The 13681-nt window shown below is 36.6% G+C and overlaps 3 protein-coding genes across 3 annotated transcripts; 1 reads left to right on the forward strand and 2 right to left on the reverse strand.

The window, feature by feature from the left end:
• On the forward strand, nucleotides 1-1703 carry LOC111776236. Its single transcript, XM_023655633.1, has 3 exons — nucleotides 1-438; nucleotides 975-1160; nucleotides 1333-1703. Exons 1-3 carry the CDS (start codon nucleotides 22-24, stop codon nucleotides 1633-1635), a joined length of 906 nt encoding a protein of 301 aa, XP_023511401.1. The 5' UTR covers nucleotides 1-21; the 3' UTR covers nucleotides 1636-1703.
• A 968-nt stretch (nucleotides 1704-2671) lies between these two features.
• Nucleotides 2672-6310, reverse strand: LOC111776230 (lysine histidine transporter-like 8). Its single transcript, XM_023655627.1, has 5 exons — nucleotides 5860-6310; nucleotides 5644-5780; nucleotides 4195-4622; nucleotides 3430-3561; nucleotides 2672-3337 (listed from the first exon to the last, which is right to left on the reverse strand). The coding sequence occupies exons 1-5, from the start codon at nucleotides 6201-6203 to the stop codon at nucleotides 2849-2851; spliced, it is 1530 nt and encodes a 509-aa protein (XP_023511395.1). The 5' UTR covers nucleotides 6204-6310; the 3' UTR covers nucleotides 2672-2848.
• Nucleotides 6311-9519: 3209 nt separating this feature from the next.
• LOC111776469 (auxin-responsive protein SAUR68-like) lies at nucleotides 9520-10117 on the reverse strand. The gene has a single exon (XM_023655910.1). It carries the CDS (start codon nucleotides 10115-10117, stop codon nucleotides 9629-9631), a length of 489 nt encoding a protein of 162 aa, XP_023511678.1. The 3' UTR covers nucleotides 9520-9628.
• Nucleotides 10118-13681: the final 3564 nt, after the last annotated feature.

Here is a 13681-nt window from a genome sequence, read left to right on the forward strand (position 1 = left end):
CTCTGTTTCTTGTTCCTCACGATGCACGCAAGATCCTACTCGGAGGCGACGAGCGTTGACCAGTTCTCGCCGGCGCGGCGATTCTACTACGTACAGAGCCCGTCGTCCAACGAAGTGGAAAAAATGTCGTACGTTTCGAGCCCAATGGGTTCGCCGCCGCACCATTTTTACCATTCTCGTGAGTCGTCGAGTTCCCGATTCTCCGCCGCGTTTAAGAACAATATCAACCGGAACGGCAATCCCTCCGCTTGGAGAAAACTCCACCGCCCCCAGGATCCCAATGAAGAAGAGGAGGAATCCGGTGATCGGAATCCCAAATGGAATCGGAATCTCCGGCTGTACTTGTCTCTGTTTCTTCTGTTGTTTCTTCTTTTCACCGTCTTCTTCCTCATCCTCTGGGGCGCTACCAAGTCCTTCCGCCCTCAAATTCTTATTCAGGTAAAACCCATTTTCTATTATCTCCGATCGGTGTCATTTTGGTTAGGAATCACGATTTTCAACAACGATATGATATTGTCCATTTTAAGTATAAGCTCGATTGACTTTGGTGTGTGCTTTTACAAGGCATCATAAACCCACTTAAACCGTCTTTCCTTAGTTCATCAGCTTCTAAAACTATTCTCGTTTGATTTATCACTTCAAAAGTTCATAACTTATATAATCAATCATTAACAATTAATGGGTTGGCAACCAAACTTAGTAGGGTTGCATATTTTGTTTTGAAATGCTCGGAAACTAACCGAACAGTTATGAATGAAGAAGGACGATCGTGTGTACTTTTTCTTTATTCGTTCGAGTTAATGAACGTATGAAATAAAGATAGAACCTTCTATCTGAACTGACATGCAAGTACGTACCCGATCGAGTTCGATACGTATAATTTAATCGATTAAGACATAAGTTTTGGATCATCGGGAGGAATTTTAAGATTTTGTTTTTTTTTAAAGCATAATGGCATTTTTGTAAATTTTCAGAGTATGGTGTTCGAGAAGTTTAACGTTCAAGCAGGGAGTGATCCGGGGGGCGTGGCAACGGATCTGATGTCACTAAATTCAACGGTGAGGATCAAGTACAGGAATCCTGCCACGTTTTACGGAGTCCACGTCAGCTCCTCACTATTTCAGCTCCACTATTTCCAGCTCCATGTAGCCTCTGGCCAGGTACAAATCTTAATTACGCTCTAATTAATTAATTTATTTATTTTAAAAATGGCCTATTAATTATGAAATTAATTAATTTATTTTGATTTGGGAGGGTTCGAGAGCTACGTGTGAAATCTAATTATTGTCGTGAGTATTAGTCTTTGAACTAAATATGAAAACGGATACTCAGATGAAGGAGTTTTACCAAAAACGACAGAGCTCTCGAAGGTTAACGACATCGGTGGTGGGGCACCAGGTCCCGCTCTACGGTGGGATCACAGTGATTGGGAACTGGCGAGACCAACAACAGGACGGGGTCGGGGTCGGGGTCGAGGTGCCGCTAAACCTCACGATGGCTGTGAGGTCGAGCGCTTACATTCTAGGGAGGCTGGTGAAGTCCACATTCCATACAACCATTACATGTTCGGTCACTCTTAGCACCAACAAGCTTGGAAAATCCCACTCTTTCAATAATTCTTGCACTTATAATTGAACATATTGTTCTCCTTTTGGAGGTTCTTTACAAAATTTGGGTAAGGTTTCATGTTATCGACTATGCAATTTTTGTTGCCTTTTTTGAATTTCTTGTACCACTTTTTTTGTCATCTCCCTAGTTTGTATCTAAATTTATATATATATATTAAGAACGTGTTATGTTCGTGGTTAGTTTAAGTTTTGGTCTTTTTGGAGCACTCTTCAAGTTTCATACAATAGTAGAATATGAGAGATCTCATATCGGTTGGAGAGGAGAACGAAACATTCTTTATAAGGGTGTGGAAACCTTTCTTATAGGCCTCGAAGGGAGGTGGATTGTGAGATCCCACATTGATTGGAGAGGGGAATGAGTGGGGTGTGAAAACCTTTCACTAGTCCCAAATAGAACAAAACATTCCTTATAGGCCGTGAAGGGAGGTGGATTGTGAGATCCCCACATTGATTGGAGAGGGGAATGAGTGCCAACGAGAACACTGGGCCTTGAAAAGTGGTGAATTGTGAGATCCCACATCGATTGAAGAGGGGAATAAGTGTCAATGAGGACGCTGAGCCCTGAAGAGTAGTGAATTGTGAGATCCCACATCGATTGAAGAGGGGAAAGAGTGTCAATGAGGACGATGAACCCTGAAGAGAGGAATGAGTGCCAATGAGGATGCTCGACCCTGAAGAGAGGTGGATTGTGAGATCTCACATTGGTTGGGGAGGAGAACGAAACATTATTTAGAAGGGTGTGAAAACCTCTCCCTAACAGACGCATTTTAAAAACGTCGAGGGGAAGTTTGAAAGGAAAACCCTAAAGAGGACAATATCTGTTAGCGGTGGAGTGGGCTGTTAAAGAGTATTTTTTTAATTCAACTAGTGAAGATGAAAAGATTCGAACCTCTAATATTTTGGTTGAAGACGTAAGATTTGAACTTCTAATCTTTTGATTGAAGACGTATGCCTTAACTAGTTGAGTTATGTTCAGATTGGTCATTCTCGAGTTCATCATTTCTGAGAAACGCACTTAAACATAAGAAATACTCTCCAAATTATTGATCGATCATTCAATAAATTTCTCCTCCCTACACAAACAAACTAAAGAACTTGTATGATTACACTTCACATTCAACTAATACATTTGGAAGAACATTGAACAACTCAAACCATATATAAAGACACAAACCCTAAATGATATCAATTCATTAGAGGAAGCTTTGGCTCACTTTGTTTTAGTGAGGCTTAAAGAAACTGGCTTGAACACCTGTGTTAGTGACCACATAAACACCAGCTGCAATCATGGCCAAACTCAGCCCCATCCCCAAAACTCCCAACACCCAATTAACCCACCACACAACACCATATTTCTTAGGCTTCTTGATCTTCAGCCACATGAAGCATGGATAAGCAAATGTCACCGGCAGGGCGATGCCTCCGACCAGCCCAGCCACGCTCCCGAGAAATGGGATCGCCACCGCTACGAAGAAGCAGAGAAAGCTGAATACTGTTCGTAAGATGACTCGTAGCCACCATGGGCATGCTTGCTTCTTCCTCCTTGTGTAGCATGCTTCGATGGCGTCGAACATTGGCATGCCGTAGATTTGGAACGAGCTCACTGCGTTGATTATCACGAATAAACTTGTTAACCCGATGAGGAATTGAGAGGTGTCACGACTATGGAAGGCATATAGAGCTGTAAGCATCCCTCCATTTTTGGGTATCTGCAAATTTTAAGCATTTTTTAGTCGTCTTATAAAAAATAGTCTTTTCAACTTTAAAAAATGTTCGTTTTAACCCTTTGAAGATCACTTACCTTTTGACCATAAGCCCAATAGCCTCCTATGGCGAGGGGAAAGAGACATATGGCTACGACCAAATATGAAAACTTGACCCCTCTCCACATCGGGACTCGCGAGGGGTGTTTTTCGCTCGATGGCATAGTTGCCTGCAACGACGATCATAAAAAATATCAAAGATTTAGGTCATACAAGTTTGATATCTAAATTTTTTATATATGTATCTATAAAAGCCTAAGCCTACTATAAGTATATATTGTCTGTTTTAATCCGTTACGTATCGCCGTCAGCCTAACAATTTTAAAAACGTGTACTAGGGAGAGGTTTCCACATCCTTACGAGGAATGCTTAATTCCTCTCTCAAACCAGTATGAGATCTCACAACAAAATGCGTCTACTAGGGAGAGAATCTAGTCATCTCCGACCAATGTCTCGCACCCGTTCGATGACTGACTATTACAATATGACCGTTAGCTTCACAATTTTAAAACGCGTCTACTAAGGAAAGGTTTCCACATCCTTATGAGATGCTTCGTTCCCCTCTCTAACTAATGTGAGATCTCACAATAAAACGTGTCGGAGAAAGTCTAGCCCTACTCCGATCAGTGTCTAGCACTATCTAGTGATTGACTGTTACAATATCGGGGTAATAAACTTCAAAGACTATCTTGGTCGAACGATCAGAAGTTTGAATATGACGTGTCGATTCACGAAACTAAACTATAATACACAATTGAAAACGTTGATAAACCTATTAAGAACCATATGGTAGTGTGAGTTACCTGAATCTCGAGGACAAGATTGTGGCCTCTAAAAGCAAAAGCCACAATTCCAAGAGCATTCAAAGCGTCAAAGGCCCTTTCTATGTGGGCACTTGGCTTCACCGGATCATACGAGACGCCAGGCAATCTGCCCTTGACGACGGAGATTACCCATATCAAAGTGCAGTAGCCGACGGCGGTGATGGCTCCGATTAGGGATACGCCGGCGATGGAGTTCAAGTTAGGGAGCTGGGCCAAGAGCACGGCAACGCAGGTGAACACTAAGTACCACTCGATGGGTGTCAAGTAATCGGCGTTGCAATTAGTTCCACAAACCACTTTGAAGAAGGTCTTTGAGGTTGAGCCTCCGATGATTATTAGAGCCACACATGTCCCCGCCGATAGGTATAGGATCGGGAAGAACGCCAATAGCCTTGAAAGCCCGTTGCCTGTAAAATAATAAAAAAATTATTCAGCTACCGTTCAAGTACACCGCTACCAAATATTGTCGTTTTTTAGCTTTGATTTCCTTCGAAGGCTTTAAAACGCATTTCGTAACGTGAAGTTTTCAAAGACTTATAAATAATGTTTAGTTCTCCTCTACAATCGATGTGAGATCTCACAATCCACCCGTTAGAGGCACGGCTTTCTTGCTGATACTTATTTCCTTCTCCAATCGATGTGGGACCCACCCCTCAATTCACCTCTTTGAAGCTCAACGTCTTCGCTAACACTCATTCCTTCTTCAATCGATGTAGGATCTCCTTAATTCACCCCCTTCAGGGCCCGACGTCCTCGCTGACACTCATTCTCTTCTCCAATCAACGTGGGACCCCCAATTCACCCCTTCAAGACCCAGCATCCTAGTTAGCACACCGCCTCGTGCCCACCCCTTAGGGGCTCAACCTTCTTTTTGGCACATCGCATGGTGTTCGGCTCTAGTACCATTTGTAACGGTCCAAGTCCACCGCTAGTCGATATTGACCTCTTTGGGCTTTCCTTCTAGGCTTCTTCTCAAGGTTTTAAAATGCGTCTACTATAGAGAAAGTCTAGTCCTACTCCGACTAGTGCTAGAGAAATCCGATACCCAAAGAGGGTTGGACTGTTACAAATGATATCAGAGCCCGTCATCGGACCATGCAACACACTGGTCGAAATAGGGCTACACTCTCTCCATAGTAGTAGACGCGTTTCAAAATCTTGAGCGGAAACCTAGAACGGAAAGTCCAAAAAAGACGATATCGACTAGCTGTTGACTTGAGCTGTTATAATTGGGGAGGAGAACAAAACATCTTTTTTATAAGGGTATGGAAATATATCTCTAGTAGACACATTTTTAAAACTTCGAGAAGAAACTCAAAACAAAAAATTCAAAGAGCACAATATCTGCTAGCGGTATCATAATCGTTGACTTACAAACAACTATTTGGAATGCAAAACAAGCAACGTTTATATAGAAGCTATACGCACCAAATGTTACGCTAAATAGCTGAAGATATCGACTATAACGCAACCCAGTTTCAGTTGATTCATGAAGTTGAACCATCAAATATAAAGTATAAAGTTGCCAAATGAAAGCTATGGTCAAGCTTATGATTCCTCCAGCCCTGAAATTAACCAAACAATCAAAACCCAATTAAATTCATTAAACCCAACATAACATAATCAATGTTCTTTTCAAATTACCATCCAAGAATGGTGAAGGCCACCGGAAGCACAAGGGCTTGGATTCCGATGCCGGAGCAAAGCGTATGGAAGGCAGCGTAGAACGCATTTCCATTTCTCGACTCGGTGATCGGAAGCCAAGCATCATGTGGGTCGAGCCTCGTTAAGTTTAGGGCTCTTCTGATCGGACTTCCAATCGGAGTGATATTGAATCTCGGTCTCGGGCTCGAAGATTTCGGAGTTTTGCTCACGGTTTCGATCCGATCGTCGCTAGAGAGTAGAGGCGAGCGAGTTAGAGACGGTGAGTGAAATTGCGCCGGGGGAGCTACGACCCGTGGGGTGGCGGCTTCCGTTACTTCATCCATGAGTTTCTTCTAGCTTTTGTAGATCAAAACATGGAAATGGGTTCCTTATATAAACATATATGAAGTTTGAAAGGGAATAACTTGAAACTTAAAATTGAATTAAAAATTGTAATAACTTGAAATTCAAAATGGCAGCTCATGAAAGGTATGGCCATTTTTGTAGTAATTTTTAAGTGCTACCGGTCAAGGAAGATAGTTGGAAGCTAAATTTATTATTAATTGGGTCAATATGAAACCATTGAGTTTTGGCCTTATCTTTTTGTACAACTTGACTCGGGTTTTTTTTCGCTTAGTTTTAGATCAAAATGGTTATGTAACGACCCAGATCCACCGCTAGCAGATATTGTCTTTTTTGGGCTTTCCCTCTCGGGCATCCCCTCAAGGCTTTAAAACGCGTCTGCTCAAGGAAGGTTTCCACACACTTATAAACCGTGGTTTGTTCTCATCTCCAACCAATGTCGGACATCATAGGTTACAAGGAGTACGACATTTAAAAATACCAGGAGTAAAAGTATTTTTGAATTTTTTTAATTCACATGTATTTTTGAAACATTATTAAAAGTTCAAGGGTACTGTTTAAATAAACGATAAATTACAAAATTTATGAATATTTTTATTAATTTACGAACGGTAAATTTAACACGATTTCAAATGGGAATTTTTTAAAATAAAAAAAATTAAAGTTGGTATATTGACCATTAAATATCTTGTTCTTTCACATGAAAGTATTCCATAAAATAATATATCTTATTAATTGTAAACACATTATTAAAATATATGTAACGTTATCTTTTTTATATTTAAAAAAATCTCCTTCACGTTGATTCGGTCTAAATAATAAAATTATTTTATCGTATCAATTATCACATCAATTTATTTTGGGAATAATTTTTTTTATTTTTTTTTTTGAAAGTGTCGAGAATTTGATATAATTTAATAATAATAAAAAGTTTAATGAAAGAAAATGATATATATCTTATTGTCTATATCTGCGTTAGTTATAGAACATACAAAATCATTAATGAGTATTTAGGAAGGAGCATCATCGCTACGTCAACGCTACGTCAAGTGATGATAAAGTCTTTTAATTACTAATGTTGATGCTTGTTCTTATCTTATATAAAAACGAATAAATAAGAAAGAATTTATACTTGGGGCGTTTCATCGTAATGCTTCAACGAACGTCATAGATAGAGCATAAGCGCTGTAAAACTCACCATTTAGCTTGTAGCTAAACGTCAAGATTCTGCTCATCTAGTCTATGATCGGAAATCAAAATGTAGGTTAATTCACTGACAAGTAATTGTCACAAGTTTTATTTCATAAGCATCGTGTCGTTCAGTATATGCATGAGATCCCTTGAACGATTTTACAAGCGTTTCAATGTATCACAAAATCTCGAAACAAACAAATGCATATATATCTAGCTACGTCTAGGTCTTTCGATAAGAAAAATATCTTACCTCAATTCAATTAGTAGTGAACAACCTACTCAATCCAAAATTCACTTCTAACTTGGATATACTCGATAAATTCCTAACAACAACCTAAATCAATTATATCGAAAATAATTATAACTTAACCAAATTTAACTAAACTAGACCGAAACGTTGAAGTAGAACGTTAGATTGGTCCAAATCCGTTGAATCACGAAGAAATAAATATCTTTAAACTTTTATTTTTAACTTCATTTCAAAACATTATTAAAAACCAACGGTTTAAGTCGTTAGTATAATTTTTTTTAATTATATAAAATAAAACATCGCATCAAACTATAATTAAACAAAACCATTCAAATCTTGAATATATATATATATTAAGTTACTGTCATTTTCATAATATTTTATATACGAAGTTTGAATAAATGATTTGAATAACTTAAATTATCAACGTTGAATTCTAACGAATAAGTTCATTTGACTCATAAACGTTTTTTTTCCATTAATATTTGGAAAAACCAACGGCGTTCAAAATACGTTTAAGGAAAGCTGGTCAACTAAAAATGTAAATTGACTTTCTCCCAAAAAAAAAAAAAAAATTATATGTTTTTATTTTTAGCTAATTATCAAAATTATAAATTAAACTAAATATTTTAAAACTATTTAGTATTTAAGGTTACGTTAATTGACCTATATTATTTTTTTTAATATTAAATTAAGTTTTGTCAAATTTAATAACCATTTTGTTTATATTTGACGCCTTTTTACCAACTTAGTTATGGTTCGATTTCAAAATTTACGTTAACCATTAAAATTAAATAAATTTAATTTTTTACATGAATATTTAAACTAGTTAATTTTTGTTAAAAATAATTATAGAACAAATAAATATTTATAACAAAGCCCTTTGAAACATTCCACTAGCCTAGTTATTGTTTTTTTTTTTTAATAATTAATTTAACAATATGATAATTAAGTATAATTAATCCAAATATTTTGACCAAATTATGTTATATTTTCCATATTATACCCCCGTTGACTATTGATCGATCATTTTTTCTCCCTTTTTTTTAATAAGAGATGTTGGAATTAGGAGGGTATGGGGGTAATTGTCTTGACTTTGACCAAAGTTAAAAGTCAAATAACTTAAATCTTTGGTTAAATATTTTGAAATTTATTAAAAAAATATAAATATTTAAAAATTTAACAATTTTATTACTAAATAAACTTATAATTATTGTTAAATGAACACGACTTTACACGTATTATATTGTCCATTTTGAATATAAACTCTTGTGACTTTGATTTGGGTTTCCTCAAAAGATCTCATTTGAATGGAGCACACTAATTATTGCAAAGATAATATGGGGAAAGCCTCTTTCTTTCTCCGATTAAGGGTCAGATGTTTTGTGTGTAATAGTCTTTATGTCGAAAAAATCCTCAGGTAAAGATGTTTAGTCTTTCAGGGATTGTTTTAGGGGTTATTAGCAGTGTAGATTACACAGAAATTAGCATAATCCTCCCTTAAAAAAATACCGTATAACAAAACTGAATCCTTTTAAACTAGGATGTTTTATATCCAGATTGTACGAGGATCCAGCATGTTTATATGGTGTGTTTGTTGACGTAATAAGGTCGGTGAGCGTGACGTTCTAGCTTGACGAAATAAGCTTATTCCTCACTCGCCCTGCACCTGCAAAATGCAGTTACCGAAGGAAATGCCACTACGCCTTCGGTATTGGCACTCAGTGGATGGAGCCTTACATGAAAAAGATTGTGTCTCGGATGATATATGTTAACAACCACGTCAACCATCACATCTGAGTTCACCAATCACAACCTTAGTAAGGAGTTAGGTGGGAGCTTATTCACAGTCAAATGTCAAACGTGCGTATTCTTTGATTATAAATTGATGAACATTCTTTAAATTATTGGACGTGGGACTTTCGTTATCCAACAATTATGACCGGTTGGAGTCCAAATTCCTTAATAAAATTGTGTATGGTCCATACAAATCTCAAACCCCATCATCACCGGCCGGCCAGCTTCCGCCACCCTTGCCGCCGACGAGAACAAATTAGAACCACAACAGCCTTTCACCGCGGGAGCAACCGACAGAACCAGAGCCTTCTCCACTTCGAAGTCGACATGTCGTCGAATCAAATACACAATATACTCCACAAACGCCGCCTCACACGGCAGCTTTATTGGCCCATCCGCCGGCAGCCCAAACTCCTCCTCCGACATCTTCAACAGCTCCCTTAAGACATAGTTCCCCAAATAGCTTATCGGCAAAACGCACCGTTTGTGGTCCAATGTGTAGACCACAAAATGACCCTTGTCGGCCACCTTGGAGGAGCTTCTTGTTCTTGGCAGTGAGATCCTCCTCCGCCGCCGCCGCCGCCGCCGCCCGGTGGAGACCATCGCCTTCTGCCACTTATGGGCTATTTTAGCTAGGGTTTTGGGAGTTACCATTTTTTTTTTTTGTTGGGTGTTGCAATGGATGAGGAATTTGGTGTTAATTATATATAAATGTTTAAAATTTTTGTTCTTGAAATTGGGTTCACTTGATATTTGATTGAAGACAAAGTTGGGTCCATAGATTTTGATTCACTACAAGAAATGGTAGCCACATGAAATCTTACTCAATTATTTCAATTCTAATATGGGTAGTGATAAATGACTTTAAATGCTCTATTGTATTCTAAATATCTACCTTTTCATCTCAAAAGTTCTAATTTAATTGCACCTCTTTCTTGTCTCACCGATTCGAAATTTTTTGAAAAAATGAAAACGACTAGATATTTAAGTGGTTGCTTAAATTCGAGTGATTTTAAGAATTTGTTCGAGGAGACTGTCTGTCATAGCCCAAGCCCATCATAGATATTGTCTGATTTCGCCCACTGTGTCTTAGAGAGAGGTTTCTACACTCTTATAAGAAATGGTTTGTTTCCCTCTCCAATCGACATGAGATCTCACAATCCACCCCCATTAGAGATCTAGCATCGTCCTCGCTGGCACGTGGCCTGGTATCTGACTATGATATCATTTGTAACAGTCCAAGTCCACCGTTAGCAGATATTGTCTATTTTGGCTCATTACGTATCGCCGTCGGCCTCGTGATTTTTAAAACGTGTCTACTAGAGAGAAGTTTCCACACCCTTATAAGGATCCCCTCCAACCGATGTGGGGTCTAGCGTCCTCGTTGGCATATTGCCCGATATTTGGCTCTGATATCATTTGTAACAGCCCAAGTCCACCACCACTCGTAGATATTGTTTGTTTTGCCTCGTTACGTATCGTCGCCAATCTCACTATTTTTAAACTGCGTTTATTGGAGAGAAGTTTACACCTAAGAAATGTTTCCTTCTTCCTCATATCTTTAATTTTTAAAAATAAAATAAATGGGGATTTTTATTGGAGGCAATTCCTTCTATTATTATTCTCGTCAATTTCCGTCTATTAAGGTAAACTGTCTATGTCTGAAAAATATATAACAAAACAAAATAAAAATAAAAAAGGCTTTGACACGTGGGGAGGCAAACCCATGTGACATGAGAAAGAAGACAGTTGGGTGCCCCTTATTTTTTGGGCACTCCCCACCCTTTATAAAAAATAGAAGAAAATTTAATTAAAAAAAATGAGACGTTTAATCAATACTCGAGCAGACAAACTCTTATTCTGAATAAGAACATGAGTAATAATCAACGGATACATGACACTTCACGATTACATTTAATGAGATTAGACGTTTCTAAAATTAGAGACACTAAATTCCATGAAGTGACGTTGTAACGAGACTATCACTCTGGTGGAATAGGGTCACCTTCAAAATCATCCGCACACAAACTTATATGAATCAATCTTCAAATTTATTTTAAATAAGAGTATGAGTTATAATCAAGGAATACATGCGATTACACGATTACATTTCATGACATTACACATTGATGTAATGAGAAGCATCAAGTTCCACGAAGTGTTGTAACGAGATTGATATCCTAATGGTTTAGGGACATCTTCAAATTCGTCCACACAATCTCTTATATAGTTAAGAATACCAATCACGGGCAACTCATAAGGGCCTATCCCTGTTTGGGCATGTAATATTTGCATTGTCTCTTGCAAATCACGATTTCCTCTTTCAAAATTTTCCAAACATGTATCTAACATATGTTTTGTTTCACCATTTACCTTTCCTGACTTTATCTCTCTTTGAAGGAACACAATGTTGTCGTTAAAGTTGCTGATGCTATGATTCACCAATATAATTAGAAGACCTGTCAAATTTGTTTTCAAGTCTTCACGAGGATCCGAATCAATCTCGGGAATGCAGATCTTATACAATTCATCATATGTAAATCTGTTGCAAGTATCATGAACAAAATTATCGTGGGTGGTTCTATTATCATCTGCCTCGGCGAACATAGAAGGGTTTAAAATGGATAGCAAAAGAAGGGTAAAAGCACCGAGAAGCGAGAGGGAAGAAGACATGTTCTTCATTTTTGTCAATAATCATACGTACACAAGGTGGATATTTATAATGGAAAACTAATTAACTTCCTAACCTTTATTTACAAATTAGTTAATGAAGATTTAATTAAGCATCTTGTTTTTATCCATCGATTAAATTCAGAAATTTACGGTTAATTTTAGCCTTAAATACTTTTAAATTCTTTTAGAGGTTAAAAAAAAGTGTGGAGTAAATATGTTCAAATTTTTGACGTTTTTGTTAGATGACATATATCTTAAAACTCTACCTCTAACATATATCTTAAAACTCTACCTCTAAATGTATAAAAGAATAAATAATTAATCTTTTAATCATTTATATATATTTAATTTAGTAGATCGGTTTATGTTTCAAATGAATATCATATTAAAATTATTCTTCCTTTCGATTTGATTTTCTAAATCGTTTTGAAAATAGCTATTTTTACCAAAATTTCAGCAACGATTATTATCCATATTCTTACTGCAAATGAATTTGTCCGCTTGGTTAGTTGTTCATATGAATTTGGTTTTTTTTTATCGTGTTTTATAAGATTAAATAGAAGTTTTCTATTGACAAGAACACACCAAAAGCAATTTCATTAGAAATAAAGTTCTAATCTATAGAGTACACTTGTTCGAGACAACCAATGAGTTCCATTAATAAAGTTGTCTACCGTAAATTTTTTAGCTAATGAATATTCTAACGTTCTCCTTTAAATATTTTAAATTAATTGCTATATTTATGAAATAATTTAGAGGTCTATTAAAAAAACATTAATATAATCTTAATTCAACGTGGTTTAAGATAATGAATAATTTTTAAATACATATAAACGATTTAAATATATGGAAACTTTTCTATGATTCGATTTGTTAAGCTAATGACAGAGAAATATCTTTGGTCGTGTTATCAAACCATCTATAATTATCAATACAAAAAAATATATTATACATAATAAAAGAAAAAAACTATCCATTTGGCAATAAACTATTTTGGTTTCTCATTGAATTTATTTTACCACTTCGATTTTTAGCATGATTAAAATAAATTTTACAATATTATAAGAACGACAATAGAATTAAAATAAATTAGAGAATAAACCAGAAATAGAATGACGGAATTAACCATTGAAGTATATATGACAAATTTATTTTGAATAAGAACATGAGTAATAATCAACGCATACATTCAAATTGTTGATTACATTTAATAAGATTAGATATTCCTCCAATGAGAAGTGTCAAATTCCATGAATTCTTGTAACGAGATTGCCACTCTGGTGGAATAGGTTCACCTTCAAAATCATCCACCCACAAACTTATATGATCACCAGCAATCATCAACGGCAAACCATACACGTCTCTACCCGGTTGGGTTAGCAATATGTGCAGCGACTCTTGCAAATCACTATTTCCCATTTCAAAAGCTTCCAAACACTTGCCATACATCATTTTTGTTTTACCATTTAGTTTTCCGGACTTTATCTCTCTGTGAAGAAACCCAATGTTGTTGTTGAAATTGTTGATGCTATGATTTAAGAATAT

The sequence above is a fragment of the Cucurbita pepo genome, chromosome LG15, assembly GCF_002806865.2.
Source record: "Cucurbita pepo subsp. pepo cultivar mu-cu-16 chromosome LG15, ASM280686v2, whole genome shotgun sequence".
Classification (NCBI taxonomy): Eukaryota; Viridiplantae; Streptophyta; class Magnoliopsida; order Cucurbitales; family Cucurbitaceae; genus Cucurbita; species Cucurbita pepo.